The 23,937-nt window shown below is 37.3% G+C and overlaps 1 protein-coding gene across 9 annotated transcripts in view; it reads left to right on the top strand.

The window, feature by feature from the left end:
* The window catches only part of EPC1 (enhancer of polycomb homolog 1), a 67,317-nt gene that overhangs the window by 40,570 nt on the left and 2,810 nt on the right, over positions 1–23,937 (top strand). For 4 of the 9 annotated variants that reach the window (XM_064444925.1, XM_064444931.1, XM_064444927.1 and 1 more), the window contains 13 exons: positions 3,538–3,697; positions 5,098–5,243; positions 5,329–5,535; positions 5,885–6,033; positions 7,384–7,540; positions 8,888–9,064; positions 9,172–9,261; positions 9,347–9,495; positions 10,754–11,106; positions 16,447–16,530; positions 22,896–23,014; positions 23,096–23,182; positions 23,832–23,937. The exon at positions 23,832–23,937 is cut by the window's right edge and continues 36 nt beyond it. In XM_064444925.1, coding sequence (XP_064300995.1) covers positions 3,538–3,697; positions 5,098–5,243; positions 5,329–5,535; positions 5,885–6,033; positions 7,384–7,540; positions 8,888–9,064; positions 9,172–9,261; positions 9,347–9,495; positions 10,754–11,106; positions 16,447–16,530; positions 22,896–23,014; positions 23,096–23,182; positions 23,832–23,937 — 1,984 coding nt within the window. Of the gene's footprint in view, positions 1–3,537; positions 3,698–5,097; positions 5,244–5,328; positions 5,536–5,884; positions 6,034–7,383; positions 7,541–8,887; positions 9,065–9,171; positions 9,262–9,346; positions 9,496–10,753; positions 11,107–16,446; positions 16,531–22,895; positions 23,015–23,063; positions 23,183–23,831 lie in introns of all 9 variants that reach the window. The other 5 variants (XR_010371783.1, XM_064444928.1, XM_064444929.1 and 2 more) reach the window with 5 other exon arrangements.

The raw sequence follows: 23,937 nt of genomic DNA, 5'->3' as shown, positions 1-23,937 counted from the left end.
ACCTTGATTGTATTTGATACTGAGATGGTTGAAATGTTTATCTGCCATTGCTTTTCATGAGTCTTAATATTTTTTTGCCGTTGGTATTAATTTTAAAAAGACATTTTTTAATTTAGTGATACAGCTAAGCCAATTTAATGACTAGCTGCTGCCAAAGGGCATTGTCTTTCTCTCTTCCTCCCTTTCCCCACTGCCTCCCCTGCCCCCCAGCAGTTCAGGGAGCTGATTTATTTCAGGGGAAATAACAGGAAAGAGATGGCTTTCTGTGGATTTGGTTCCCTAAGCTGTCATCATAGGTTCAGTCTGGCATAAGGCAGTGGTAATATAGTGAGCGACAGCAAGGGGCCCAAGATTGCACCTTGTGGTGGTAGCTGAATGTTAAATGAGTTTCCTTCTAACATGACAAATTATAGCCTTTGAGCTTGACTAACCCACCTAAAGCTCATGCTAGGAATTTAAAGAAACAGTTTGAAATAAGTTCTCAAATAGCTGTGAAATTCCGATGGACAGGTGATGCTCCAGAGAAGGGAAAAGGCACTGCCACAGTGCTTCTTAAAACCAACATAAACCCCACAAAAAACCCTAAACCAAAACCCCATAATAGCCTGTTGGAAATGTAGGAAGTGGAGAGGCTTACAAACAAGCTACATCAGCAGCAGTTCCTGGAGGAATATGGATATTGTAAATTATTTGGCCCAGTAATCACCCTGAATATACTAATCTCTTTGTGAACAACTAATGTGAGTTTTTGAAGAACAAACCCATGTTAATCCAATATAACTTCTTTCTGTGTCAGGGCAAGGGACACAGAAAGAGTGGATAGTTGTTGCATGTTGACTTTTTAAAAAAAGGCTTTTCGATACCGCTGTGTTATGTGATGAAGAGAAACAGTATTGTAGAAACTGTTGTATAGTGGAAATCTGTATGATTGGAACACTATATCTGGAAATGGATGAATGGTCAAAGTGAAAAGATTTGGTAAATTTCTGAAGAGGTCTGTCTTTTAAATGCCTGTCGGTATTTTCAGGAGTGACTTGGACTACAGTATCTATGTATTAAATCAGGGTAACAGGAAGGGCAGCCAGCATGTTTGATTAGGATTTGGAATTCAAAATCATTCTGACAAACTGAGGAAACCACTGCATTTTTAAATGGCAGGCTGTGGTTTCAGATGGAGTGAGGTGTTGCGTTTGGGTTGGAGTAATCAGATGTGTGATCACAGTGGAGAATGATGGCAAATAGAAACTGTAAGCTGTGGTAGGTTAGTTAACTGTAGATATTTAATATGAAAGCATGTTAAAAATGAGTGCTTCCAGAGTTACCAATTGCACCTGATTATATGTGTATATATATGAGAGAGAAATGTGCTGAGTCACCCAGCTGAGATGTTGAAGTTGGGGGCAAAGCTGCTTTTGCTGATTTCTGTTCAAATAAGTGAGAACTTGGTGCATGGGGGTATAAAGGAGACCTTGCCTTGTCTACTTGTTTATTTAGTGTAGTGGCTCTTGTGTTGAATTGAAACAGATGTGAACAGCAGATGAGCTTACCTGTTTCAGTGGAGGAACTTTTATCCAGTTGTTTTCATAATTTGTGGGTCTACCAACACTCTCTGCTCAAGTACTGAGTATTTTTGTAATTGGGATTGAAGTTGGACAAAACTGATTTGCGCTTCTGTTTCAAGAATATTGTTAAGATTTCTTTCAAGACTTGTTACGGAAACCTGTTAGGAAATACTAGTACTAACTAGCAGTGCCCATTTCCATATCAGAGATGGATCAGAGAAATTGAAATCTCAGTTTAGTGTCTAATCCCCTTTTCTTCCCAGGAATAAAGCAATTTTATGTGCTTAAAAACACCAGTTGGGGAAAAATGTACCAGGAATCCTTCATATGATTATAAACACAGTAAGCTTTTGCTGTTATGCAAAACCCATTGCTATTACTATGTATTTGACATAGAATCCTACAGTACTATATGGAAATAAAGCTTAATTATCTGTTCTGCAACAGTTGCAGTTGTTGGCACAAAACCCTGAAGAATTATTACTGTTTGCACAAATTTGAGGTGTTTGGTAGCAGTGCTTCACTAAAAGGTAGAAAATATATTATTTTGTACCATACCCAAAAAGGGATTTTAGCTGCCACAATCTCCTAGGTGATAAGTGTGTCGAAGCTTAACAAATGCTAGAGGATCAAAATCAATTCAATGAGTTCAGCTCACAACTGTGTGATATGTCATATCCTCACAATTCGTCTGTTTTCGTGAAGAAACATTTTAACAGGGCAGATGTGAAAAAAATCTCTGCAGCTTGTTTGAAGGCAAAGACAGGCTAAAATCCTGTGAATCCTTGCAGCAGAATTGCAGAAGACAACCTTGAAGCAGTTTGGGGTCTTTTTTTTAGTTTAGGCAGATGATGTTGATTGCCTTTATTGTACTGAAGAGGAAGTAAATTTAAGTCAGACAGTCAAGATGTAATAATGAGTTCATATAGATGAACGCTGATATAGTTTTATTGCAATATTAAAACCAATTATCCCTGCCACTCTTTTTCTGCCATTCTTGTTCCAAGCATTTCAGTAATCTGGTTTATAGCATCTCACTGATAAGGTGTATTGGCACAACTGATGCAGCAGTAGCTTACTGAGCACCTGGGAGGTATATCTGAGCATAGAAATGTATGAAACCAGCATTGGTGCTTGGGGAAAAGTACTGTGTTACATTGTCGGTAAACCATTTATATACATATATACATCGTGCTGTGTGGGTTTTTGTTGGTGTCTGTAAGTGGTATCAGCGTAGTTTATACACTGCCTTGAGAGCACCACAGGAAGAATGGAATCCGTTTGAATAGTAGCATTAGAAAAAAATTGGTAGAATATGTAATGTTAGTGATCTGTTATTTGGGTTGTAGTAAGTAATAAATGTAAATTACTTCTAAGCTTGAAAAACAGTTGCTGATTTCTAAAAGTTAATTGTTATTACCGTCATGGTTTATAGTTTAATAATAAACTTTATTTGACAGATTTGGAGGGGAAAAGGAGGATAAGGGAAAGCATTGCAATAAATGAGAATGTCTTTAGGAATCATTTCTCTGGGTAAAAACAGTTGCTTCTCTTCTTAATGGCAGGCCTCCTCTCTTTTTCTGACATCACTGGCAATAAATGCCTGTAGCAAATACAGAATAATACCAGAGTGAATATCTTTCTGCAGCTACTTGCTATAATCTGTATGTGTAATCAATCTTATGTAAAGATGGATTTATGTAGCTTGGAGCCAAGAACATACAACTTGACTTACTAAGTTTAGTAACTGAAGTGTTCTGTGTGTTTGTGTAAGAGGAAGAGCTCCACCTACTGGAAAAACCTTCTGGTTTATGGAGTGCATTTGGAGTCAAGTGTGCAATACCATTGTCTTATGACTGGTCCTAGGGATTTGAAATGAGAGCATTTGCAAAGAAATAGATTTCATTTGACTTTAAAAAGTTTGAGCTCTGAAAATATTTTCTCAGATTTTCATCTTGACTTGTTTTGTTTTCAGGAACATCATCTCCAACGGGCTATCTCAGCACAACAAGTATATGGAGAGAAGAGGGATAACATGGTTATACCGGTTCCAGAAGCAGAAAGTAATATTGCATACTATGAATCTATATATCCTGGAGAATTTAAAATGCCAAAGCAGCTGATTCACATACAGCGTAAGTAAAGTAACTCATTCATCAAAACTCATCAAAGTCTACAAGAAGTTTTTCCCTAGTAGTTCAACAGGTTACTCTAGAGCTCACATCAGGATGGACTTCTGGGAGTTAACTTTTTCCAGCGTGTAAAGGAATATATGCTTCTTACTGAAGAGATATATTTAGTTCTTGATCAAGAAGTAGGTAGATGTCCTTCTTAAGTCTATGTCTATATGTTAATGCTTTTAATTTAGCAACCTCAAAGGCCTGATTCTGCCCTCTATAACACTAAGTAGTTACAGCTTTCAGGGAAATTTGGGTTTGTTAGCAAGAACAGACACAAATCTACTTGAAGAGGAGTGTATATTGTACATAGTTAAGAAACAGAGTACCTGTCCCCTGAAGCTTAACCAGGATAAAACGATAGTAGAGTGGATAAGTAGTATCCGTGCTATGCAAATGGATCTCATGCCTCATTAACTTTAGTTAAATGTTAGACCTTTACATCAGACTAACCTTTTTCAGTGGCGGCCTAAAGTATTAGAGCATGCTCTTCTGCTCCCAAGCAAACGGAGAGACTAATACTAGCAGTCTTCCACACTGATACTAAGGTTTACACTTTTTCATTCTTTTTCTCATCTAGTGGTCTAACATGGTGATTTCAGCTGCATTGTATTCTACCTATTTATTTATTAAAAGTAAGTGGTGCTTTCCAGAATGTGTTTCCAAGTGTGCACTGAGGAAAAAATCTGTGTGTCTTACAAACTAAAACAACTTGAATGAGGCATGAGAACTAGGGAGATCTTGTTTTGAATGCAGAATGTTGCATTTTCATACGCTATCGTGGAAAGCAGAACTGCGTTCTGCAAAACATTACCTGTATTTGAAGATACCCTGCTTACGTAGGGTAGATTGTGCTGGGCCAGTTTAGTCTGACTCATCTATGTCACAAAAATAAGTGATGAGAATGTGTAAGGTCATTGTAATGCAGTCTGTACAGACTTCTGTAAAATACCTTTAAAGAGTGTTTGGACTGAAGTCTTAATTGTTGATAATATACTACATAAACCTGCAGAATACTAGAGAGCATTAAAAATTTTGACCAATCTAAAAATTTCTTACTGAAGTTGAAAGCTGCTGTCTGGCTTTTGACCGCTGGTAAACTTTCACTGGTTAATAAAAGTGTAGTCAAATAGATACCAACTTTTATTCCTGATTTTTAATGGTGTGTTTCCCCCCCCCCCCCCCCCCCCCCAAAAAAAAGAAAAAACTAGATAGAACTTTGAAGTAGCGTTACTACAGCATTCAAATGAATAATTTTGATTCTGTCTTCAGAAGATCTGGTGTGTACTCCAGACACTGCTGTGAGAACAAAACATTTCTGTAGTAAAACTGACTTTAACTTTCACTGTATCATTTAGCTTTTAGTTTGGATGCTGAGCAGCCAGATTACGACTTGGATTCAGAAGATGAGATCTTTGTGAATAAGTTGAAGAAAAGAATGGACATCTCTCCTTTGCAATTTGAGGAGATGATAGACAGACTAGAAAAGGGCAGCGGTCAGCAGGTACAACGGTACTTTGAATAAAGAATTTGAAATACGCACTCTATATACTGCTGTATGAAAGTGACATGCTGGGTTTTACATTTAGCCAGTCAGCCTGCAAGAGGCCAAGCTGTTGCTGAAGGAAGATGATGAATTGATCAGAGAAGTGTATGAGTACTGGATTAAAAAGAGGAAAAACTGTCGAGGCCCCTCTCTTATCCCAGCAGTGAAACAAGAGAAGCGAGATGGCTCCAGCACAAATGATCCTTATGTTGCTTTCAGAAGACGAACAGAAAAGATGCAGACGCGAAAAGTAAGTGGATCAATACCTCCCTCTGCTTTCTTTCTCTTCCTTCTCCTACAAAGAAACAATGCTGGCATGCAGTATAAAACAATAAAATTTGGGGTGTTCTTTTGTTTTTAATATGCAAGGCTAAACATAAAAGAAACTACTTTAGGACACCTATTGAATGAAAGTTTGTATTATTTTTTCACTAAATCTACTGCTAAACCTACTTACAGTGTTGGTAAACTGTATCTCGTTGATAACATCCACGTGCTGCTTTGTTTTAGCATGTGAGGTTTTTCATATACATATTTAGAACTTTAATAATCTGAATTAAAATAAATTATGTGGTGAAACATACACTGTGTATCTACAGAATCGAAAAAATGATGAGGCATCTTATGAGAAGATGCTTAAGCTGCGTCGAGATCTGAGTCGTGCAGTAACCATCCTGGAGATGATAAAGAGAAGGGAAAAAAGCAAGAGAGAGCTGCTGCATTTAACACTGGAAATTATGGAAAAGAGGTAATGTTTATTGAAAATTTGCTGCGGAAAGCTTTGGAAAGTACTTTGTATCCTGATTCCCATGAACGCTTAAACAGTGAGAGATTTTTTTTTTTAAAGTAAGTATTTAGATTGGACTCTCACGTATGCAGGATTGCATCTTTTCATATATAGCTATGGAGAACAAAATAAAACATTTAGAAGTTGCTTATTATGGAAAAGTGACCCGTTGCAGTAATCTGCATTGTTTAATTACATGTGTACATGCGTTCAAATGTTTGTATGTATCCTGTATACTGTACAGGAAGAGATATATAATTTCAGGTAAACGCATTTGGAAATTTGTGTTAAACTTAAAGGCATAGATTAAAGAAATCCTAGGTAATTTTAAGGCCATTTCCAATCATTACTATTCTTTTTCTTCATAATCGCTGTTCTTTTTTAGCAAACCTTGATCTAATACCCTGTTGAGGAAAACAAATAAGCATTTCCTACAGTATAACATGTTCTGTGAGTCCTCTCCAACTAGTGCTTCTGTTGACATCCTGTTTGTCAGCTGTGCTGAAGACCAAATGCTCTGTCAACTGTCACTTTCCCAATCAACTGAGAATCACATTTGCAATGTGGAGTTGTTCCTTAAAATCTGAAGACTCCTCTAGCTTAAGCATCCATGCTTGTAAACAAATGTTTTGAGTCAGTATTTTAAAGCCCGAAAACTAACTTAGTATGGTTTCTTAGGGAGACAAGTTGAAGGTCAGCCTGCCCTCTCTATCAGGGGCACTTCTTTCAATTACTGACCGTTTTCAGTAAAAAGAGAGGGGAGAAATCTCAAAGACTTTTCCAGTAGCTTTTTCAAGAAAATAAGCTGTTGAATAGAGGAAGGACTCTAATGCCCCCCTCAGAATGGAAAACTACTTTTCAACATTTCAACTCCTCTGGAAAGTGCCATGTTGTGTTTCATGAACCTGTGTGCTGGGAAACTATTCCATAACACAAAAGAGGGAGGATTCATTAATGCAGCACTCTCCCATACTATTTAAAATCTTTTGGGTGATAAATGTATATTTTAAAATGGGACCTGTCCCCAAGTGAGGTTGGGGGGGAACCCCCTCCTGTTCTTTGTTATTATCTTTTGGAGATACTTTACAAGGTAGTTATCCTTTTATTTATTTGCCAGCATTAGTTATCACAGTGAAGTTTCCATATTACTAGTCCCCTTTTCTGGAAGAATGCTTTCTGTACTTCTTGTTGTTATCCTGGACATCACTTTACTCCAAGTTGAAAATATTAGCCTGTGTTTCTCTGTGTTGCAGTTTTTTACCAGACGTGCATGGTAAATGTTCCAACAAATAAAAAAATTTCTGATTTCAGGTATAATTTGGGTGACTACAATGGAGAGATCATGTCTGAGGTCATGGCACAACGGCAGCCGATTAAACCTACCTATGCTATTCCCATCATTCCTGTGACTAACAGCAGTCCTTTTAAACACCAAGAAGCTATGGAACTGAAAGAGTTTAAAGTTAAAGTGAGTAATGTCAGTAACAGAGTTACTAGTTCATGCTGTTACATATGCAAGATACAGCATTTTAGGACCGGAGGAGCAGGGAAGCTGAAACTGGAAGTACTAGCAAAGCTGCAATTGGAATAAAAATGCTTTGTTGGAGTTATGAGGATAACATACAGTCTACTGGCATTCCTTATGACAGAAATAAAGGCAGTATAGATGACCACATACAGGAGGACGTGCAATTGTATGCTTATTCTGGGGGATACAAACACTTTTCTCTAATGCTGTCCATAAAGTTAGGATATCCTGAACAAAACTGTGTTTCTTACCTAGATATTGGACAGAGGTGGGACGAATGAGGTAAAACCCGTATCTCGTTTTAAATTCGTGTAGTTATTTTAATCTGGAGGGTTTGTTGGCTGTTGTGGTGTTTTTGGTTTTTTGTTTGTGTGGTGTGTTTTTTGTTTTAGGTTTTTTGTTTGTTTTTTTAATATGATCCACTGATATTCCCAGCATGCCATATATCTTTCCCTGGTTTTACATTTAAGTGAAGTATCAAATAACCTTATTTGATTTAGAAAGCTGACCAGCACTTTCTTCCTGCAGGCATTAATTTTGTGTCATACAAAGCATAGTTACAGTGACAACAACTGAGCATGTTAAATAGGTCAGGTAACACAGGACAAATCCTAAGGTATAATTTGGATTTTAAACAAAAACTTATAACTGAAAAATGTCCTGAGGCTGTTCTGAATCTGACATGGTGGCTTGAAACAGTGAATACTTCCATTGATAGCAGAGTATTGTAGTTGAGATTGCTGCAGTGTACTTATTAGTGATGTTGGGTCAATGCAGTATCTTATCTGTTTCTTGCAAACTTGGAAAATGCACTCAAACTTGACTTTGCATGCTAGGGGGATGCGTGTTTAATTCTTAGAGGGTTTTCTGAGATTCTAGGTATCTTTGAGAAGTCTAACTTCTACTTTTGCCTTTAAAGCATTGTTTGGTACTTAGTAATTACCTAACACAGCATAAATGCCTGTTAATTTAAAATGTTAGAAAAAAAAGATGCATCATAGAAATCATTGTATATATTTTGGTCTCCAAAGTAGTACTGTTACCTTAACTGCTAGTGTTCTATCTAGCTCAGATGGAGCAAACAGTGCTTGATTCCACCTTGTCTGTTTAAACATCTCAATTACTGGAAACGAAATACAGATATTCATGAAACGACTGCATGTTTGCTATCAAGATGGTGGAGAGATGGGTTCACCTTCTAGCTTGCTTACACAGGAGTTTCTAAAACTCTGGGTTTAATGTAATTTGCTTGTGTATGTAATGTTATGCTGCTTTTTTTTCTTGCAGCAAGATAAACCTGATGTTATTAGACCCAAAAGAAAGTATGAGAAGAAGCCAAAAGTCTTACCTTCGTCTGCTGCTGCTACTCCTCAACAGACAAGTCCTGCTGCACTGCCAGTCTTCAATGCTAAAGATATGAATCAGTATGACTTTCCTAGCTCAGATGAAGAACCTCTTTCCCAGGTAGGACCTTTAGAGTTCTGTGTTGCTCTTGAGGAAAGAATAGAAGTAAAAATTCGTTAATTTACTAATATCCCTCCTCATACATCTCCCCCATCCCCTCTTTAAAGGTTTTGTCTGGTTCTTCGGAGGCCGAGGAAGAAAATGATCCCGATGGTCCTTTCGCTTTCCGTAGAAAAGCAGGCTGTCAGTACTATGCTGTAAGTAGAATTTCCTTATGTGTAATAAGACAGAGCATCATTTTGGGAAAACATCTTGTGTTTAATTGTGTAAAATTATTTTAAGCCTCATTTAGACCAACCTGGCAACTGGCCATGGAGTAGCCCTAAAGAGGGAAGATTAGGAGATGTACGTTACAGATACTGCTTAACCACCCTCACTGTACCGCAGAGGTGTATTGGGTTTGCACGAAGACGGGTCGGCCGTGGTGGAAGGTAAGTGTTACATAATTGCTGCTGGTTTAAAAATTAAGCAAAAAAGAAAAAACCCCAAACAAATAGTAAGACATAAAGAGCAAAGTTTTTAAAAAAGCAAACCCCTCAAAAATGGAGACGTCGGAGAGATTGACTTTTTAAGTACTTCCGTTTGATGTAAGTTTCCTTAGCCAGTTAATGTCTCCATTTTTATTTTGGGGTAGTGGAAGCCGCTGTAATACTGTTTTCTTAAGTGTTTCTAGGGGTTTTTTTTATTGCTAGCACTCCCAAGTACTGAGGTAAAAATACAAGTATGTTTTGAGTTGTGATTGGTGGTTTGTATTTAAATGATTTGCATAGTTGTCTTCAAATAGTATTTAAAAATAGCAAAAATCACATTTTTTCAGAAGATGCATTTCTGACTTTGGACCATATTTGGCGATTTGCCATTTCTACAGGAGAATTTTGGTAGGAATACTTAAAAGTGACAGTAACTATTACATTTCAAACATTGTCAAAGACATCAAAGAATTAAGGACTTTCAGGCATTTTGCTTCTAAGCATCTTTATTGAACACAATTCATAAATTTTTCAGTGCATAAATCCCATTTTTAAATATTGTATGATTTATTTAAGAAAAAAGTTATATTGATATTAAATTTCAATAAAAAAAAAAAGAACGTGATTTGGCTTCCAGATGAATGCTTAGCACCTCTTCACATATTAGCAAGTCAGATTGGAATATCAACAAAAATAGAACAGGACCTGAAGACTCTCACTGGGATTTTGCAGAGGGATTTGGAAGTTAATGTGTGACATCCTTGCTGTGTTGGGATGGCTGTAGATATATTCAGTGTATATGGGAGTAAGGTTTTTGTACCGAAGTTACTTTAGGAGGGCATTTGAATCACTTTTTAGTTACTTTACTTTATTCATTTGGGGTTTTTTCTTTGCATTGTGGAACTCTTATCTTTCGGCCTGATAGTTAAAAATAAATTATATATTAAAATACCGCAACAACATATATAATATGAACATCAGCTGTTCAAACAGTAAAAGCTAGAATATATGTGCAAAGAGAAGCATAAATGTACTACTTACTGTAAAATAATATATAGTCATGCATTGTGTCTTTTGAGGGTGGGGATGTTGCTTGTCCAGAAGAGTTTTGTGTTCTTTTTTGAATCCCTTTGTCATCCCCAAGCACCCAAGGCAAACTGATTACTTTCTTCGTATTTTCTTCCCATTGTATAATTCTGTGTTGTTTTCCTGTTTTTAGGGTGCTACTAGACAGAGCGCATTCGGACTACGATAACACATTTCATCAGCTGGATTTGGAAACGTTTTCCTCATCACAACACTCCTCAATCAGCCAATTTGCCAATACCTCAGAAACAAATACCTCGGACAAATCTTTCTCAAAAGACCTCAGTCAGATACTAGTCAATATCAAATCATGTAGATGGCGGCATTTTAGGCCTCGGACACCATCCCTACATGACAGTGACAATGATGAACTCTCCTGTAGGAAATCATACAGGGGTATAAATCGAACAGGCACAGCACAACCCGGGACCCAGACATGCAGTACCTCTATACAAAGTAAAAGTAGCAGTGGTTCAGCACATTTTGGTATGTTTGTTTTGACAAACTTGCTTCTAGAAATTTTAAACTTAGCTCAGAAAATACAGAATATCATTAGGTCATCCATACTTTACATCGTGGTCTATTTTGATGGTAACAGCCCATCTTCACTTTTATTTGCTATGTAGAATGTTTATTTGTATTTATTGCTAGCAGTAGTGTACTGCACCTCAAATTTCTGCAAATGCTACCTTGGTATGTAATGACGATTTTAGAAATATGAAGGTTTAGAAACCAGTGTTGTGTAGGGCTTAAGTTGCTTCTGAAGAACCGGATTTTTAAAATTAAAAATATATTGATTGAAATGTTGGTATAAATATTACGTTCCAAATTTTTTTTCTAGTACAGGGTGTGGTGGTGGGAAATGTTTAGTTAAAATGTCTGCATTTAAAATCCTGGCATGTTATGAATTCTTATTTGAACTTACATGAAATTAAATGCCATTTCCAATCCAAAAATACCTAGCCCACCCCCGCTGATGCATCTGCTCCTGCCTGGCAAAACTCTTGGACTAATCACCTCTAGATCTTGTCAGCAAGTGGCAGATTACGTCATATAGAACCTGAATTACAGAATTGAGGGCTTAAGTCTAAGAAATTTGATGTGGTGTTAATTGTGGTTTTTTAATTGAAATACTCTTGGATAGCATCACTCTTTATATTGAGTTCTTCACACTGGAAGACTTGAATTTACATAGTTGGAATGTAACTTAACTCTTGAATTTTGATCAGTCAGAACATTAAAGGTCATTGTCTTATAGAAGGTAAAGCGATGTAGTATTTTGGCAGTGAACTTTTAAAGTTGCATTTTTCTATTTTGTAAGGAGCCTCTAGAATCATGCTTTCCTTGCCATTTTGAATTATGGCTTTGGAAATAAATTAGAAAACCTGGATAATGTAGGAGTGGGATAGGGAGAGATGCATATACCCAACTCCCCAGATTATGGAATGTTTTGGAGATTTGCTCAAACTGAGTATTACCCTGGTATCAAATTACTTTAATCATTCTGTTTTCCAATATATTTTATACCTTTCCTCCCTGTACCACCTGTTTTTTTGGTGGGTTTTTTTGGTTGGTTGGTAGGTTTGGGGTTTTTTTCCCCTGAAAATTTTTCCTCCTTGCATTTTTAGACTTGGTGGGCAGTTTTGTTCTGCTGCTTTATTTCATGCTGCTTCTCCATGCTGTCCCTAGAGTAGGTTCTTGCCACCACCCCCCATTCTTTTCTCTTTTATGAGTCTTCTTGATGGAAATGTGTTAAGGCTAAAACTGATGGTTCTTCTGGTTTGTGATGTTAAGTACAGTTTTCGGGGTTTAAATTCTACCCCTCCAGTGTTTTAAACCAAGTCCAGAACTGAATGAGAGCATCTTCTGTCTAGTGGCCAGTCTGAACTGTGATAAAATGGTAGTCAGGTTACTAGTGTGAAAACAAAACTAATGTATGATGAATAGATTATAAATACACTATAAAGTATTGATGGGCAATATATTACATCTGAAAATCATGTAGATTTTAAAAATCAGCTGAGTTTAAAGCACGTGTCTCTGTGTGTATATAAATAAGCACACGCACCCCCATAGAATCTTTTTTCCTTAAATAGATGATGTAGATAAATATCTTATTTAGGAATTAAATGCAATTGTTATTTATGGTGATGAGTTCTGTACAAGGTCTTAATTGTGTGGTGGTATTTTGAAGCCTGTGGGAAAGTAATACATACATTTAAGTACCTAGCATATTATATTCATTTGTGCTTGGAATTCTATGCAGATGTCTTATTGCCTGTGTAAAATTTAAGTTAGTATTCCAAGCTTTTCTAAATACAGACATTGTGGAGTTTAGATTCATATTTTTATTTGGGTTTGATACAGAAATGAACACTCAATTAAAAGGGGGGAAAAAAAAACCACAACAATGTCTGAATTCATAGATATTCTTTAAATTAGTTACCACAGTCCTTTGGATAATCACTTGTTATTAATATAACCAGGTAGATTTTACCAGTATAATTAATTTATAATCTGAATTGGGACTCTTGTAGCATTGGAGGTGTCTGTGAGTTCATGTATATGTGGTGTAATGATGATGGTGTGTTCAGTTGTAGTTATTTGAAAGGAGCATATGGTCTAGTTCATCTTGGTGTCATTCTGTTTTCTAGTGTTCTTTCTTCAGTTTCTTTTAAAGGATTCTTTGATACATTGTCTACACAGATTACAGGTCTGTTTGTATGTCTCGTATGTATGAATTTGGCTTCTTCAGAGGCGCGTGTCAGCTGGGGCTGTAGCTGCTGAGTTATGTCTTCCTACTTTCTGTAGCAAATACCATAAAGAACGCTAGGTATCTAACATCTGTATTGAAGTTTTTCTAATAGAACTACTGCAGATTTACAACCCTGTAGAGTGTTCCTGTTCCTTTTTTTTTTGCCTGTCTTTAAAGCTGGGGGTTTGTTCTGGGTGTGGATTTTTTAGGTTTGTTTCTCTTTGCCTTTCAGGTTTTTGAAGTGGCCGTAGGTCTTTTTATGAGAAACACTTATTCATACTTCTCTGTTTTTAAAAATCATGTTATCTTTCTGCTGCTGCTGTGAGTTGTGGTCAAATCATATTGCTTTCCTTTAAGATGAGCTTAATCCTGAGATTCTGTAGTGGCCAGCAGAAGTGGTCATGTTTTATTCATTGTACACCATCCCATGATAAGTTCTGTCTGTTTCTATATTCAAGAAGTTTAGAGAACTCTTGAGCTTTTTCCGCCTTGAGTGATCCAGACAACATGCTGCTGACATGGAAAAATTGCGATGGAAAACCTCGCTTTTCAAATCTGTTACACATGGCCAGCACAGGCATGAAGTTGAGATGGTATCTCGGGTCTTCCTGTTAATCAGAGGACATGATACAAAAGCTGTGCTGTGACATACCATTCTCTGGCTACAGGAAGCATTGTTTCTAATCCTGAAGGACAGAGAGGTTTCCTCAAAGAGCCAGGCATTTTATAAACATTTTGAAGTGCCTTTGACCCTGAAGAAATGCAAGTTATTCTGGTCCTGGCTTTCAGAGTGCTCAGCATGAAAGACCTATGGAAGATGAAGTTGTTGCATAGAGTTTTTTTGTGTAAACTGATAAGGGAGGTCCTAAAAAAATATATATATATATCCCTTTAGAAGTTACTTGAAAATGGAGCTTGTGCAGGACTTTGTTGTGTGCTGAAGGATGGACTTCACCAGCAGGATCAAGTGGCCGAGAAAAGTAGCATCATTTTTGAAGAGGGTGGTTCCTTTTCATCTTACTGAAGAATTACAGTAAAGCATCCTTTGCCCTCCTGCAGAAAGCTGATTCAAAGGTTGTCAGGCATATGTTATACAGAACACCACTAAAAAGCAGGCAAAAGTGTAAAAGTATGATTCTCATGGAAGAATAACTTGTTCAGTGGGGAAGCTATTCACTCTGAACAAAATGCAACAAAACTACTTCAGAAAAGGAGCCTGTATTGCTAACAGTCTCATCAAGGTTCTGAATCATAATCTTCAGAGATGGAGCTTGTGTCTGAAGTCTGGAGTGTACAGCAGGCATTGAATATTCATCTGAAGTCCCAGGAGTTCAGTGTTCCTTGTTAGATTAATTCATTGATCTAGTTATGCCAGACAAATGGTAGTCTTCGAACTGTGTTACATTATGGAGAGACTGTGCTTTCTGCTGGAGACTTGCTGTTAAATATGTTATGTTAATTGTTTTTGGATGCTCGCATCTAGTAATCAAAAGTTTGAGACATTTAAAACTGCACAGCCTGTATAATTCTGCAGCAGCCTTGTGTTCAGGAGGCAGACCAGAGATATCAGTCACTACTGAAAGATTTGAGCACTGGTTCCCAGGCTCCACAGTAAGACCAGGCAACCGTCTTGCATTCTGTTCTTTTCTGCCTTGTTCATCCAGAAGCCGGGTCACTTTGAAAAGAAAGTCAGCAAGCTGTCAAGACTGAAGGTGCTAGCAGTTAGTCTACTCACTAAATTTGTAATTTTTTCTTTGAGAAGGCACTTCTCAAAGTATTCTAGCAGAAACCTTACTGGAAATTCATAGAGTTATGATGTTTGGGATTGTAGACCTTACCATATATGAAAAACTGCAGGCATCTGCAATATAGTTAAAGAATCTTTAAAGATGCTTTTTTTTTTTGCATTTTTTGTAATCTGCTTTTTAAAAGCAAGTTTGCACCCCTGGGGGTCTAGCGGGATATTTCCATTTCCCAAATGTGCATTTAGTATTTCCATCTCCAAATTTGTAATGTTGGTTGATGGATCTATACCATTTTTTCCTGTCCTCATTAAGGACACCTGACACCCCATCTTCAGGCATCTCTTTCCTGGAAAGAAGCAGGAGGAAGCTCCTCAGTCCTTGTGGCAGTTCCTCACAAAAGAGTAGAAGGACTTTTATCTTTTCATTGCTTTCGTGCTATCACTGGCTGAGTTTAGGTCTTTTTATTTAACCCTTGTATCTGTAATAGTCTCAATACTATTGTCTGCTGTACTGTGTTCCCTTTTCCAAATGCTTATTTTCACATTGCAGGATCAGCTTGGTCATGTGAAATGCTGACATTTTAATGGCCATTTTCAGTTATCATTGGGACTTAAGTCTTGGCCCACATGTCAGGAACCTAGTTGAAGAAGCAATGGCCTTGAGAGTAACGGATGTTATAGCCTACCCTAGGCTATGTTGAAGGAGGAAATCTTAAAAGGAAAAGCCTCTTTAGTCTGGGAAATGTGACTGTGGATGGGGGAAGAGTCAACACTTACTTAAAACATCTGAGCACTTATGGAGGCTTTGAGACATTGTAGTTATACTAGATTTTCTCATTCAACTTCAACCCAGTTGGAGTAATACTTTGCTGCTCCAAAGAGCTGGATCTTTGGGCTTATGTAAACTGTTCCAGTTTGTTGGCATCCCATGTCTGCAAAGATGGCCATTTTATAACCGCGGAGAAAACTGTGTGTACCCTAACTGGCCTGTGACGTTTCGGTGGAAACTCATGTTAAGAGTGATTGGCAGACAAATATAAATGCATAGCAGGCATTTCTAGCTTTCATTCAATGGCTAGTAAAAATCCTTATTAATTATTTTCTGTATGTTTTTCTTCCACTACCAAGTAGGCAGTGCGTATATAGCTCTTGCATCTAATTTATTAACTCTAAGTCTAGAGTTCTGATATTAGGAATTACACACTTAAGTTATGTTGGGCTGAAATATAAAGCTGTTGGAATAATAATCAAGGGCATAATGATTCATGTTCTCATAGTGTCTAATAATGCCATGTTTAAGTAAAATCAATCTTGAACTTCTTTTCAGAAAGTGAAACATCTTTGGGCCTGGTGCATCAAATACTAAATCACACTGATGGCTCTAAGTCTCTCCAATCTTCCGAATTCACTGGTGAGAACTTGCTATACAGTAGAAAATATTTAACCAGGCAATGTAAGCCAGATAACATCTCTCATAAGACAGATAAAAATATGTGATGTTCTGGATTACTTAGTGTTGTGAATGATGTTTGCTTTGCATGCACTTTGGCAGTAGTAACTACTAATTGTTCTCTTGTACACCAGGGATGTGATGTGCTCATGTACTTCCCTTAAGAAAACATTGTAAGGTGACATTTGATATGGACATCTTTCCACTCTATAGCAGTTCTGTAGTTTATGGGATTTCTCAATTGGAAGCTTTAGTTTGTGATCTTTCTTCTGTTGCCTCATCAAATCTGCCTCTTTAATGGCCATCACCTGAGCTGGAAGGATCAGGGAAGCCAGTACTCTGAATAGATTTTGAGAGGTTCTTTGAACCCAATATAATCTTAATGCTTTGGTTTTCCCGCAGAAATAACACTTCTGCTAGTGAGAACAGATACTTAACTTGATGTTATGAAGAACCTGCTTTTTTAAACTTACTCTAAATATCTAAATCTTTAGATGTGTAACAGGACTGAAGCATTTGCTGGAATATTTAAGCAAGCTGTTTGAGTCCCTCAGTATTACGTTTTTTTAAACTTTGCAGGGGGAAGACTTACCTGGATTGGTCATTGTGTTTATTCCACAAAGCTTGCTTAGTTTCCCTGTTAAATCTAGTGAGCGTCTTCTGTTCGGGAAATCAAACGGAATGCTAGTAGAGGACCGGGAGTCTGCACATGCCTTTTTTTTTTTCTTCTGCTTTCCAGGATATGCTTCCTGGTTTTTAGGAAACTGGTTCTTGTGGTGAATATTTTTTTTGAGTCTGTATTCTCCTACTTCAGGGAAGCAGAGTAACAACCACTGAGTCACCTCACAGTAAAACTTGCAGCAGTAGTCAGAGGGGAGGCTGTGGCTGTTTACCATACAAACACTAGTCTGTTCATACAGATTCCAAAGCTAGTCCCCTTCCTCACTGGTTCGGCCACTTCTGGAAAGGGCTTGCTTTTTCACAGAAGCTAAATGTGACAGCATTGTAAGGCTAGTACACATTAACTGTTGTGGTAAAACTAGTTAGCACTGTACAAATAGTTCTATATTGCAGTATAAAACTGCTGAGAACTCTGGATCTTTGAGAAGTCCATTGACAGAACTGCTGTTACTCCATGCTCCAGAAAAACCACCTGTTGAGTATCACCATCCCACAGAATTTGGTAATGTGTAAACAGAATCATCCAATTGAAAGATATTAATCAGTGGCGTAACTTGAGCAAAAAACTGATGTGATTATCCCAAAGATGATAAACATCTTGCTTGACATAAGTGTCATATACATGATACGCACGTGATGTATATCTGTGCTTATACATGCCATCTAGTCACATGAATGATGGTAGGAAAACATTCATGGTGTAGTGTGTTGTTTATAAATTGAGTTACTGCACAAGATTCATGGCTAACACTAAGGTGATACTAAGCAGTCATTTAGGCTGTCAGTCTCAGTAACATAAAATATTTCTTTCCTTGTATTCTTGCTGCAAACTCCTGAAGCTTTTTCTTCTACCTTCCATTCCTTTTTGCAGTCCATAAGACAGAAAACATTTATCTTACTTGTTGCCAAAGTATAGCACTAATACAGTTGCAGAATAGGTGCGTGTATTGTCCCAAGCTGCTAAATAAAGAGGATAACAGCATAACATGATGTACCAAGTTAAAATCCTGAAGGTTGTCTCAGCTGAAATGTTACAACTAGATTTGGAATTCCACCAGAAACGATTCAGAAGCATACTGAGTTTTAATTGTTCCAATTCAAAACAGTGTGCTGCAAACAGAAGAAGCATTTATGTAGCTTAGTCTCACGGTAAAACTTGAGCTGCCCATCCTCTGACAGCCATCATGAGATGCGGATAACTCCGGGCAGGGCTGTGCCTTCAAGCTTCCTAATGTTTCAGGTTAGGAAAGTAGTTGGGTTAGGTTAATTTAAGGAGTCAGGTGATTTGCATAGATTACTGAAAGTGTCTGGGAAAGTATTTAGACGTTTTGGGGAAATGTACGGTTTTTAGCTATGAAAGACAGTTGAGATACTCTGAAATTATAATGTTCTTATTTATAGTATATCGGTAGTGGTGGTTGAGATATTCCCAGCTCCACTCCTCGCAGGATTCTGTGTAGTGAATGAAACTGGATGTTCTGTCACTGTCCAATTCACTAAATTCTGAAGTATTAAATAGCCATTACTCTATGGTGGAACCATGACCACTGTGGGTGGTTTCTCTGCTTGAGAAACATGTCTAAACATTGCAGTCCTGCCTAGGGCTGCTGAAGGAAGAATCTGTTTTAAAATCTCATGTGTTGTCTTTAACCACAGAATGTTATGTTTTGTCCCTTTTTTTTAACCTGAAGCTGATGTTCAGTTGTCTGTTGCTTTACTAATTTTTTTAAAGCCTTGAAGGTCTCTAATAATATCAGGAATATGTAACTTTGTGTAGCAATACTCTTCTGAGTTACCAGAAACGTGGTTGCTGATTTAAGTGTATGGAAGAGGTCTGAGCTTGCTTCTTGCCTGCTGGGTTTTTCTTCCAGGCAGGTAAAGACCAGTGTATGACACAAAAGAAATTACATCATTTTTGCTGCTTCTACATTTACCATCTTCTCTAACACAGATGAAAGATTTTTAGCTGTGCCTTCTTTAGAATAAAAATGAGAAGAGGTAATAAAATTTCTGGAAGAAAGTTCTGAGGGACACAGTTACTATTTTTCTAGAGAAAGTGAATGTTAAGAAGATAAGTTTGGCACCTGTGCAATTTGCATCTATGCTAGCTTTGCAGGCAAGAAAAAAATACTCTCTGCAAGCCATATAATTAACCCATTAAGAGGGCCACATTTTTATGATCTGCAATGCATTGTACTTTAATTTCTTTTTATTTTTAAAAAAAGACACTTGAGCTTGGACTAGCTCTTTGAGAAGTTTAGGACTGTTCCTGCAGATGCAGAGGCACAGGCAGTCAGTACACCCATGATTTCACTGTGCTTGAGCATATGTATGATTTCTCCCGAAGGCCTTCCCCAATTCTAGCCACGGTTGTATGCCACAGAAAATGAATATTCAGGGAAGTACTTTCATGTGAAGTACATACAAGCATCTTTTCCTGCGTGGGATTGATAGTTTTCAGAAGCCACTTATATCTTGCAATCGGTACGCTTATTTTTCCAGCTGAAGTATAATGTAGACTACTCTGAGAACTGGAGGGAAAGAAACCTAGTGACAGTGTTAGTGAGCAAAGTACTTGGTGACTTTTAACAGAAGAGGAATAAAGTATTCTGCCCTAGTGTGCAGGTCTTCAGAAGAAATAATGATTTTGGTTTGGGTCGTTCTCAGTAGTAGTAATGTTTTCAGTAAAACCTTCAATGTGATAATACTTTAGCGTGGAGAGGGAAGAGCTGGCTTCTGTAATTATGATCTATAACCTCTTCCAGTACGTGAACATATCTGGATATGTGGTGAAATGGAAAAGGAATATCAATCAGATTATTTTAGGAAACCAGCTTGCAGCAGCCCTTTATGGGCAGTGTTGTATTTCTAAACTGGATACAACTGATGAATTCAGAGTATCACAGTAAATTGAAAAACCTGAAATAAATCATTCTTGAGTGCATTTTCACATATGACAGGAAAATAGCCATTTCCACCACAATTTTGAGGTGGTATTTGTGTGGTTGGATATTTGAGCAGAAGTAGGAGAAGCAGCTTGAATGTAGATGAGGGCCGTGGTCATAGTGGGGTGGTGTTGTCACTTGTTTACTTTGACAGCTGTATAACTTTTCATAGTGGTGGGAAACGTAGAGCTGTAAGGGTGACAGACTACTTAAAAAGGAATACACTGATGCACAATTTGAAAAATACAGTACTCCTAAATGTTGTTTCTGGAAGGAAGGGAATGCACTTAGACTGTCCTAAATAATGGCTATCCTAAACAAACACAGCTTGTCTCAGTAAATGTTGTTTACTGTTTTACCAAAAGAAAACTATTTTAGAGTTGCTTAAACCAACATAGGTGACTGTGCTTACTAGAACTCTATTTTATAGTTTAAATCTAAAGTATATTTAAGGCTTGAAAACTGAAACTAACTATTAATAAGTAGACAAAAGTGAGGTGGTTATGACCGTGGATATCTTAATTCAGTCAAAGATGGTGGTATAACATACTCTTTTTGCCTGCTTTCCTCTTTGTCAGTCTGCTAGTTGTCTTTATTTACATCACTTACACAACCTATTCCTAAGCAATATATTTAGTGTCATACTGTAGAATACCTTGCCAATACATGGAACCTTCAATATCATTGGCACTATGTTGATTAAACCATACAGATTCTAAAGTTTAGTGTTTTTAAAAAACAATAAGTCACCACTAACCGATCAATATAAATGAAATATTTATCAGTACCAAAACAGTACATCCATTTTTCTCCCTCTGCTACTCGGCTTTCTACAGGCTAATGTTCGTGTGCAAAAGCTTTTTTTACTCTAACTCCTGCATATGGTGACAAAAAAAACTTACAGGGCTTTTAATTTATGTAAAGTAGAACTAAATTTTAAACAGCCAACTCCTGAATATTTGGTGTGAATTCTAGTGGGGGTTTTTGGGTGGGGTGTTTTGGGGTTTTTTTGTTAGTAAGGGCATTTATGGCTATTCCCCTAGGAATAACTTTAAAACATTCAAGAAATTAAGACAGTTGAAGTAGGAATATTGGGAAGTAATTTGTCGCTTATGGCAATATAAACAAGTGCTGCATCCCTACTTGCTGAAGAATGTTACTCCAAAAAAAAAAAAAAAAACCACCACAGAAACTTGAATGGAAGAACTGAATAAAAATTTTTAATTTTAAGTGCTCAGGTAGCAAAGTGCCTGTAATAATTTAGTGCTATTTCAGTACATAATAGAAGGATTTGGAACAATGGTTTATGGGGAAAAAAGGGTGGGGAGGGCCAAGACACACACACACACCCTCCCCCCCCCCCCAAAAAAAAAAAAGAAGCAGCAAACAAAATGCAAATACACTGGAAAAATGCATGCTCTGTTTCCAAATATTCTTATTTGGGTTAGTCAGATACCTAACCAATGTATTATTAACTTATTATTATACATAAGTACGATTGTTCTTCAGAATCCTGTGGTATCCAGAGGCAGGACATTATTTTAGATTTGAGAGAAACAGATTTGCTTCAGGCAAGCAAGCCTGGAGGAGTAGATTTAAATAAATAAAAATTTTAAATATTGCGGTTTGTGAATAGGATTCAAGCGTGGTGGTGATTTGTTGCCAAACAGTAGTGAACTTCCCCAAAAGTGCAATTTCCACTGCTTTCTAGAAGTATGACTGCTATTTACAGTACTTACTTGGGAGCATCTGTACAATTCAAAGATAAAATTGAAGGAAAAAATTCTAGTAGTGTAGTTTAGACTGAATTTTCAAGAGAATCCACATTCCAGCCTTGATTCAGTTTTAAATAGAAAACAGACTTCCTTTCATTTTGGAAATGTAAATTTTTTAAAAAAAATTGTAACGCTTTATGAAGTTGATAGATGAACTAATGACTCCTCACCCCTGCACCATTGGGCACCCCCATGTGAGTCTATGAATAACACTGGTTTTCATCAATTTTCTACTTATGGGCTAGCTGCATAAAATTCTAGTTGACTTGTGGTGCACTCAGTGCTGGGTCACCTTTCACCGGTTTGAGGGAGAAGGATGTAGATCTGTCAAACTCTATTGGTGGAGTTGCTTGTATGTGTGTGATAAAAATTGACAAAAATACTGTACTGTGATAGCCTGCACAGCTGTAAGCATGCTCAATTTGATGTTTTCAACTAATCTTAAACATAAATCTTAATTGTAGGTACTCACTATCTTCAAAATGCTACCTGTGAGGGCTGAAAGCATGCACTTCCCAAGTTTTACATATAAACCTGCTTTACTAATAATGCAGTTGATAATGTAGTTTCACAAAGCGAAAACAGTGATGCCATTGCTACCTGTTATTTCTCTTTAATGAGTTACTCGAGAGTTTTTGGTGTGTTTTGATTCCCTCCTTCCCCTTCCTTTTTGGTATTGTGAGCTAAATGCAGCAGAGCAATTGAAGCCTGTAATACTAAAAACAGCTTAAAAAGGGAAGGCTTAATTTGCACAAAAATTTCTAGGAGGATGATAGCCTTTTTGCCATAAAGGTGCATTAAGGCTCTTAGAAACTTGCTGTGGTGTGTCTTTGGGGTTGTTTTTTTTATTATAAAATAGATGTGTTTATATACACAACATCTACGTATTTTGATGTAGTATTTTCTCGTTTTATATTTTGTTCAGCATTTACAGCCGAACAATACCAGCAACATCAACAGCAACTGGCACTAATGCAGAAACAGCAGCTTGCACAAATTCATCAACAGCAAGCAAATAGTAATTCCTCTGCCAACACATCACAGGTGAGGGATTTGTCTGTGCTATGATTTATCCCTCATTGTTTCCCACCAGGGTTCATCTCTAATTGTCAACTGTTGCCATAGAACCTTGAAACTAACCAACAGGAAAGTGGCTTTCGCCTGAATCTACATCATAGCCATTCTGTAAAGTGTTTAGAAGGGACACTGCAGGTGAGTGTGGCAGGCATTGCCTCTGCTCCCTCTTAACAAAAAAAAAACAAACAGATGGGTCAGTCAATTATTGACATTTTCACAGCCTTAGAGATATGAATTGCAGAGATCTCCAGCCATGTCATTATCCTCTTGATAGTGGGGGATTTTTACAGCAGGATTTTTACTTAATAACTAAAGTTAACTCCTAAATATGTCCTCCATACAGCTGTGGAAGTGTCTAATATTCATAAATGTGTAGTGTTTGCAGTGGTAATGGCCACATAAAAAGGTTCAGAAGTTGGTAGCGATCTGAACCTCTGAGTCTCAGAATTGGGTTTGGAATTTCATGAAAACAAGTTGACCTGTGAAACAATGTTGCGCCATAGAACTTTGGAAATAAGTTTCTTTGTATTTTAAATAGTTGTGGGGATTTTCTTCTGCATTGTTATAATGGAGCTAAAAGTGCATGGAAAAAAAAAATCACAGTTCAGATTTTAACTAGTTTTACCAAATGCTGACAGTTCGGTCTGAGAGAATGACTGGGCCACAGTTCTGATTTACATGTATTTGTTTTTGCTTTACTAGTTTGTGTGTAGCTTTAAAATGGGGAGACTACTGACTTTTGGAAGCATCAATCACATATATTTGTCACCATTGTTGTTTTTAGGGTTTTGTTTCCAAGACACTGGATTCTGTTAGTGCTCAATTTGCTGCTTCAGCTTTGGTTACATCAGAACAACTGATGGGATTCAAAATGAAGGATGATGTGGTGC

Source organism: Phalacrocorax carbo, chromosome 2 (assembly GCF_963921805.1).
Source record: "Phalacrocorax carbo chromosome 2, bPhaCar2.1, whole genome shotgun sequence".
NCBI classification, from domain to species: domain Eukaryota; kingdom Metazoa; phylum Chordata; class Aves; order Suliformes; family Phalacrocoracidae; genus Phalacrocorax; species Phalacrocorax carbo.
Note: the sequence above shows the minus strand (reverse complement) of the source record. Positions and strands in the feature narration are given on the sequence as shown.